Below are 9,010 nucleotides of genomic sequence, written 5' to 3'. Positions count from 1 at the left end.
CTTTTGAAGGGGAGATAGACCAAGCTTTTTGGCAGCATTTCTTTTTTGGGTAAAGTAAGGTTCATGAGCTTCTACCCTAGATAAGATTCGGAGAAAAAGAGAACGTCTCATTCGAAATCTCCTTCGAAATAAGTTGGGAGGATATACAGGTTCTTCGGCAAAGTAGTCATCATAAAGCCTTCTATGGCCTGCCAAATGATTACGTTCGATATACCGACGATGCTTACGTTGTGGTGTCGAACCCGTGAGAAGTTTTGTAATTATCTCATCTTCATCTGAGTCATCATCAAGCAATTTACGAAAAAAAAAAACGACCCATGGAGATAAACTATAAGAAAACATTAGAAAGCAATTATCAATATAGATGCCATATATTTTGTAGGAATGTAAACAAAACAAGTTAGTATTAAAAATTTAGGAATATTCATTTAAATTTATTTCGAACATAAGTTGAGTTCAAATCATTAACAAATTCAATTATATGTTAAACGTTGGTTTATTTTCTTATCAAACAAGCTCAACTAGTAAAACTTGTTCATGAGCAACTAGTAAAACTTTTTCTTTTGCCATATATAGTAAACACCATCACTAAAAATAGAAATCCCATTAAAGATGCCAGGAAGTCCTTGGCCATTTAAATCATTTTCTTCGTAGAAGACCGTAAAGTAATAAGCTAAAAATTAAGCAAGCATCTCAACGCAGCTATAGAATTAAATGGAAAACCAAACATAAAACACTTATTAGCTCTCTTTACTGATAAAACCTTATCTTGATGTAACTAATAATAACTTTTCTTATTGTGCTTTATAGCAACTTAGTGGTATTTTACTGTATGGCACAGTTCTACCAATCAAGCAATAGGTACCAGATACTCTGAAAGTGACATATGCAGCCAATGATATTTTCCCTAAGCGTTGAAATGTGTAAGCATTACATTTTATCAGCTTAGTTGCACACTTTCACAATGCTCTATATTGCTTACTTTTGACTATCAAGAAAAGGAAAGAAAACAATTTTGTGTTCAAGGAGAATACACCAAAAAGAACCCAAAAAAAGAAAAGAAAAAGAGGACCTCTATTACATAAAAATCTGTGCACTTCTCATTCAAACTCGCACAAATTATTTCAGAGACATAGAGTATATTTCCAAAATTATAGTTGTTTAGAAAACTAGCCCCCATATAAATTTGATTCATTTTATCTTTTGACTATTGTTTTGTAGAGACCTATAGTAGCTCAACTAGTGGGGAGTTCAGAAAGTGAGGTTATCTAACATTAGCTCATGAAATTTCTCTCTTATAGTATATGTGAGTTCTACATATATAAATCCACAATGCTATGAGAGGTTATCTAACATTAGCAACATGTTGCAAAAAACTACTCATAACACAGGTCACCAACTTCCCTTTTCATCAAGCACATGTCCAAAACAACGTCCCAAATCCTTTTAATAATAAAAATATTAAAAAAAAAAAAAAAAACATGCACAACACAATAGGTCAAATCTGGTAGCCAAATCTAATCTCAATATGAAAGCTTGAACCTGGTATGTCTATCACAGCACATCAGTTTCACTCACTCTAACCTCCCTAGACATTGAATCCTAGTTTTCAAAGTTGTTCTAGGGATATGATTCATAATCAATGGCCATTAGAACAACTACCAGAAACACACTCTCCAATCCCTCAAACTAACATAATTTATTTTCAAAATGTACATATTTCTGCTCTAACATACAATCCAAAATATCACTAGAGAGGTAATATTAATAAGAGCCAGCTCTCCAGAGCTCCAATCATAAATAAACAAACATCAAGTCTAGACATTATCACACAAAGAACAACAAATCTAGATAGAATTATGTATAAGAACAAGCTTTGATACAAAAACTGATGTAGCACCACTTCAACAAGAGAAGAAAATAAAACAAACTCAGGAATCAATACCTAGGCTTGCTTGGAGTCAACACCAAGTAAGAGAGAACAAAACCTGTGACTTGTCACCTAGAGTTAACTGAAATCAGCATTTAGAAGAAAATTCCAATAGAAATTTTATTACTAAAGTTAGCAAACAGTAAGACAATACGGAACTCCAGGTTCTTTAAATCAAGTCCTAGATTTTTTTTTTTTTTTTTAATAGATTTAAATAGAGTACAGACTTATTATCTTAGTAAGATTCCCTTATTTAGGTCCATTCCAGGCATTACAGTCCAAATCCAGTACATAAAATGGTCAAACTTATTTATAATTTAAAAAAAATAATAATAATTTAAGGACTAGGCTGTCACGTGGGCTGTAGTTCAAACCTAATTCTTTATTCTTTCTTTATCAAGCAACTAGGTAGAAAGTATTTTCAATTCCACATGGGATGGGGTCCAATTTGGTGTTCTTCTGGAAAACTCTAAAAGGCATGCTGACAGTAACATCCATTCTTTTATTAGTTTTGTTTAACAATATGAAACACAAATGTTTTTTTTGGTAAAACATTATCATACTTCTAATTTTATTTTTCCTTCTTTTTGTGTTCTCAAACAGAACCATGAACCATGAACCATGAACAGGTTGTGTTGAATCGAGTGGTTACTTTTTTTTTTTTTCTTTTCTTTTTTAGGTTTTCTTTCAGATTTTCAGGTGAAAATCTGAAAATCTAATTAGGGGAAAAAGGGAGATTTACCACTGCTTAGTTTTTAGAAGTTAAAAATAAATAAATAAAACTGAATCAATCTCATATTCTTTTACGACCTTTTGCAACTTACCAATTGACAATAAAAAAACCATAAACTAATAATAATAAGTCAATAGCAGAAATTCCATGGCAAATACTCAAACCATAACAAAATGGAAAATACATAACATTTTATATAAGCTAAAATGTTAGGATTACTTACATGACAGTGGCCTACTAGAATTTTCAACAAAATTACATAATAAAAGAGTCATGACCTTTTGGTAAGATCACAAAATACATATCAAGGCCTAAAGTCAGCTACAACCAAAAAATGCCACAAAATACATATCACGGCCTAGAATTAGTTACTACCAAAATAAGGTTGGAACAAGATATCACCAACATCATTAACCCAACAAATGACTTGATCTTTGTTTTGCAAGGATTTCCTTTTTGAGTCCATCATAAAAAGCTTTTTGGTCTTCATTCATGCCACTTGTGTCTAGCATCATAATTCTTTCATTCTCTTTCAACTCTTGCAAGCGAACCTTTTCCGCTTTGATACGTATTCTCTCTTTTTTGGCTACACAACCTTCTTCAAGAACTTTCATTTTCTTTTTCAAATATTGCGTTGCAATATCTTTCCCATCATCTTTTCTTTTTCGATTAGCCTTTTCAGCTTTTCTACCTATTGGCCTCTCGAAATCCATAATGCCATCAACCCCCACTCCTTGATCTATTAAATCTGGAGTTTGAGGCATTTCTTTTCTTGAATATCCCCTAGGCATAGTAGATGCCCACTTTGGATAATCCTTCAAGATTAGCCAACAATGTTCAAATTGAAAAACGAAACCGTGAATTTCTTTAAACAATTCCTTTGCTTTCTCAATCTAAAAAAAATTAAATAAATATAATATAATTAGTTTCTTCAAACAATTCATTTGTGTTGTAAACCTAAAAAAATTAAAGACCATTGCAAAATTTATACCTTGTCATGAGCCGTGGTTCCACTTTCATTCTTTGCTTCAATTTTAGCTAAGGACCTAACAAATTTAACTGCTTCCCTATTAATTGTTCCCCATCGGGTTGTTAGGGATGCAACACTACGTGTAGAATCAGTCTTTTGGTCCATAAAGTATTTGGAAACTTTACCATAAAATGTTTTATGTTGCTCATTACCATACACAGGATCAACACTGGTATTGAGCCATGCTGCTACAAGCAGCTTATCTTCCTCAACACTGAAGTTGACACCACGTGCTTGTTTTTTCTTAGAAGTGGCAGCTTCATCATTCACTGGAGAATCTTCGACTAACAGGGGACTACTTTCAGATACATCGAAAATTTCATCCTCAAGATTAATATTCCCCCGTACGAGATCAATGAATGATGAATAATTCCTTGAGTCCATGCTCTAAATAGATATGGAGACTGCTTGTTCTGGTTTGTTAATTACAACAAAATATATCATTACTAAACTTTGTCAATGTATCTCTCTAGCAAATTTGCCAAACTCAAAATGTGAGCCCTCATCAAACACATGCACATGAAGTAATAAGAAATAATTCCCACAGCATGGACTCAAAATGTATCTCAAAAAATTCTTTTTCCTAAACATGAAGTAATTCCCACAGCATATAATAAGAAATTCTTGTTTTGACTTGTCCTGGCCAGAGCAACAGAGAAGATTGTCGGATAGAGTAATTCCCACAGCCTAATATTTTCATTTGTTTTGTTTTGTTTTTAAGAATAAGTAGACTATATTAAGGTTAAAGACAAGAGCAACAGAGAAGATTGTCGGATAGATTAATTTAGGCAGAACAAATTCATAACACAGCAAACAGCACATATGAACAGAATATAGAGAGAATCAAAACTAGACATTGAAATACCGAGAGAATCACAAAGAAGACGGATGAAATACCTGTACGGTGAGCTATTCCTGTCGTGATTCTCGTGCACAGATTTCACCAAGGCCTCTTTCACGAAACCGGAAGTCCACTCACAAAGTTGTTGCGCCAAGAATTGATTCAAAGAGCAGACCGACAACCAGACCCACAACCAGACCCACAATCAGAAATCGCAACCAAAACGGAGACAAAAACAACCAGAGGACGCCGATAGAACAGAGAGGAAGCGAACCAAAAGGGGAAAAAAAACCAGACCCACAACCTAAAGGCCTACGCCCACGCCGATCACAATCGGAAAATAAAATCAGACCCACAACCAGACCCACAATCGGAAATCACGATCCATAGTACCTGCAGCCCCACCGACTTCATATTCATCATTTTTGAAAGCAGGGGGAGGGGATCTCTTTTCTGCAACGGAAAAAAACGGAGCAGATTTTACTCGGCACAACCTAACGATGCATCGCTTGGTGGACGAGTCGTTGGAATCAAGCTCTGTTTTGGCTCCATTGGAATCAACCTTTTGGCTCCGTTTCGCTTTTGAGTCATTTTTCATCAAGCTCCAGCTGGACTGAAAGTTCCTTCGAGATCAATGTGCTGTTGGAATCTTCGGCGGAAGCACAGACATCCCTTTCAAATTTGCGAGCAATCACAACCAAAACGGAGACTCAGAACCAGACCGACGCCGGTAGAACAGAGGACAGAGCGAACCAAAAGGGGAAAAAACAAACCGGATTTATGTGGTTAGATCAGTGATGGTAGAAACAAAACTGATGGTGAGTTGAAGGAGATGGAGCAACGGGGAAGAGGGAAGAAGAAAAAGAATGGGAGAGTGGAGATGGAGATGGAGGCGGTGAGCTGAAGGAGAAATGAAAGAGAAATGAGGGTTGAAAGAGAAATAAAAAATAATAAACCAATATACCACAGCCGGTCCGTACAGTTGTATATTTGTGATTTTACTGTAGCACGTTGTAAAAAATTTAACATATACAACATCTCATAATTGGGCTTAAAATGGGTTTGGTGTGCTAAATGTGCCAAAAATTTAGCATTTGGCACATTTAGCACATCTGCTGTGGGTGCTCTAATACTCCTATATGGGTTAGGTTTCTTTTTAGCTTAAAAATTAAGGGGAGCATGAGAACTAAAGGCGAGTAAATTACGTGTGGGGAATCCAAGATGGTGAGAGCTGTTGAACTCTAACTTGAAGATGTAGAAAGCCTTTGTATATGGGGCTTGTTTTATTAGATTAAACTAGTTTAGTGTTTATTTAATCCGATAATACGCTGTAAAATATTTCGATGGTACAAAAATTATTGTGGCTAATAAACAAATTAATTTAAAATTTTTTTTTGGCAACCATACCAAATATAACTTGGTTGAGACTTTTGTTTGGCACAAAGTCATAAATGAGAAGCCTTTCATTTCCTTCCAAGCAGAAACCTTGAAGCTAAACTATATTCCAGTGGTGAAGCTTGGCCATTAACAAGATCTCATTCTTAAATTCTAAATCTTCTTGTCCATCAGAGAGCCTACCCTACAGATGCATCAAAATATTCAATATGAAACCCTTAATAATAAAAAAGTTCTAAATCTAACCTGTTATGACAGACAATTGAGATACTTGACTATATGATATTGCCAAATTACCTTCTAGACAGGAACCGAATTTTCCTTTCCCAACCTTATTTACATTAGAAAAGTTGTATGTAGTTACTCTAATTGTTGGAAAATTGAACTCCATTGATTCAATATTGTAAATTTCATCCACAGTGTTGGGTTACAGATCGATCCCAGTTAATTAAATCAATTACCTAAGTTGATTAATTAGGTTAAATTATATGCAAATCATGGAGGTACACACAAATCACCAAATAAATTAAGTGTAGTAGAAATTAAATTGACACGGTGATTTGTTGAAAAATGGAAAAAAAAAACCTCTTGAATGCGAAAAATCTCATCGGGTGAATTTCAGGTCATCATTCCCAAGAATCCATTAATCATGAACAAGTGGTTACAAGTATAAAGAATCTTACCACTACCCTGAACTATCTCAAAATACCAACCTACAATTTAATCTTTACTCCAATTCCTAATTATATTTGATCTTGTAGAGACTTCTTCTTGTATGTACGGATCCTAGTACATGTCTGACTTCCCAGTAACTTATTTATTATTATCGGATGCAAAGCTCTTCACTTCAAAGCACATTTAAAATCTGGAAGCACTTGGTTACAAAACCCTAAGGCGCACAAGAATGCAGTAGCTTTTCACAGAGTGTATGAGTTCTCTAAACTGAGTCTTTATGTATTTTATGTCTTTAAAATAATAATTTTATATGTTCTAGAGGTTTAGTAAATGAAACCTTAGCAATTCAAGTCATCATTGGCCGAAATTTTGATGTGATAATTTTGGATCTGCGGAACTCAATAGATCAAGAGGTATCGAGTTTAGTGTCGAGAATTACTCATTAAGCCTCGATAGATGCTAGTGTCGAGACTAGTGTTGAGTTTCATTAAATCCGTTTTTCTTCATGCCTTTAATGATACCACTTATTTTGTCTTATCAACATTCTTCATGATATCCTAAAAACATCTTAGATCTATCCAATTACAAGTAAAATACATTTTGTTAAACAATATGCCAATATATATATATATATATTTTTTTTTAAATGTCCCTAACACATAGCTTCACATGTGGAACAAGTCAATACAACTGGATTAGATAAGTCAATTGTTTAATGACAATTGATACAGTATTAAGTTATGTGCATGCCTCATTAATATGCTCACCAACACTAATTACTGAAGTAATCTTACAAAACCACTAATGCTCAAAATGTGTATACCACTATAATATCCTTTTATTTTTGTTGAAGTTATTTTTAAGCGAACACTCACTCCTTCAAAAATTTATCTTTCTAGATATTATGATGTAACATTGAATTCGTGGTAGCCTAATCTTATTTTATAAAAGGAACTAGTTTGGATCAGGTAGTGCTCTTTTACACTAGATCCATTGGAATATAAACCCATGTCAAAAAAGTTAATTAATTTTTCTTTTCTCATAAAGCATTTTTAAAACTATTTTTTAAATTAATTACCTTAAGATATTTATTAACTTTTCTAAAATTTTATTATACCATACCAACCACAAACCCATTAAATGTGACAAGACTTATTCCCTTTGAGTGTAGGTCTAATAAATGTTCCCCCAAATCTCATGGATAAGGGAAATTATTGTGTACTTCCGAAATATCATAAATGCATATTTCTTCATCTCACATGAATGGTGGGTCCCACTAATTAAATTCATGGTGGGTCCCACCATTCATTTGAGAGGAGGGAGTATGCATTTATTAATGGGACCTACTACCATTCATGTGAGAGGAATGAGTATGCATTTATGATATTCCAAGAGTACGTAATAATTTTTTCATGGATAATATGCTACAAGCCTACCGATAGGTTTTAGGGAGGATTTCCCACTAACTATGAGCGAGGAATGTCAAGGACTCACTTCTTTCTTATTTTATGAATACCTATATAATACCCTAAACACCCCTGTAAAGGGGGTATGCTTACAAGAGGACTCATTGTTATTTTGCAATTATGTCTTCCCTAAACAAAAATGAGTAATTCTAGTATTACATAAAAAGTAACAACTTTTACCACAACTATCATATGTGGTTGATTGTGATTGGTTGCATGTCATTTTCGCATAAACTTACCACTTTTTTCTACCACTCACCATCTGTTATATGCTTTGTGGTTTAGAGTTAAGTTTTAGGATTTAGGGTTTAGGATCTCACTTTCGCATAAACTTATCACTTTTTTTACCATTGCGTAAGAATTGTGATTTATTACATGCTCTTTAAATTTTTAAACAAAAGTTGATTTACTCACTTAATTTTCTGAGCCTCGACAGGTGGAGTGCGTCTGTCCAAGATGAGCTAAGGATTTACTATTAATATTATTAGAATGACATCAATCTGGACCAGAAGAGTAAAGACCAGTTCTAAGTGGAGTCTTTTCTCACTTTTCTCAAACTATCCGTGTAAACGCGTTTGGCCAACCTTTTCTGTCTTCTACTTTCCATATTCAAAAAAGCATCTTTGGTTTTGGTACAGATGCTACTTTTATATGCTAACAACTTTCCGGATTTGACCTCTCTATGACTAAGAAAAGCCGTCGAAATTTAATACAAAGTCGATCAAGAAATGAGTGGATGTCGACAAACTCGAAATAGAATGGAAGTTTCCTTTCATCGAATAAATAATGGTCGTTCCTCCCGATCATGCCAACGCCATTTGTTCTTTTCAGACACGTTCTTTCTAAATTGATGATTTTTTTCACACTATTTTTTTTTTTTTTTTTTTTTTTGAGAATCTTTTTCACTCTAAATTTGATGTCACACATTTTATTTATTAAA

The 9,010-nt window shown here is 33.9% G+C and overlaps 1 protein-coding gene across 1 annotated transcript; it reads right to left on the bottom strand.

Annotated features, from left to right (window-relative positions):
* Window positions 1-3,073: 3,073 nt before the first annotated feature.
* LOC126728768 (uncharacterized) lies at window positions 3,074-4,077 on the bottom strand. Its single transcript, XM_050434552.1, has 2 exons — window positions 3,655-4,077; window positions 3,074-3,478 (listed from the first exon to the last, which is right to left on the bottom strand). Exons 1-2 carry the CDS (start codon window positions 4,075-4,077, stop codon window positions 3,074-3,076), a joined length of 828 nt encoding a protein of 275 aa, XP_050290509.1.
* Window positions 4,078-9,010: the final 4,933 nt, after the last annotated feature.

The sequence above is a fragment of the Quercus robur genome, chromosome 5 (genome assembly GCF_932294415.1).
Source record: "Quercus robur chromosome 5, dhQueRobu3.1, whole genome shotgun sequence".
Classification (NCBI taxonomy): Eukaryota; Viridiplantae; Streptophyta; class Magnoliopsida; order Fagales; family Fagaceae; genus Quercus; species Quercus robur.
The sequence above is the reverse complement of the archived record's forward strand: the minus strand, read 5'-3'. Positions and strand labels throughout refer to the sequence as shown.

What these genes read in the sequence shown, in the direction of transcription:
- LOC126728768 (XM_050434552.1), bottom strand. Translation starts at nt 4,077, where the DNA reads ATGGACTCAAGGAATTATTCATCATTCATTGATCTCGTACGGGGGAAT. An exon ending in GAACCACGGCTCATGACAAG is followed by an intron (nt 3,479 to 3,654) that starts GTATAAATTTTG and finishes CTAATCTTGAAG; the next exon opens with GATTATCCAAAGTGGGCATC.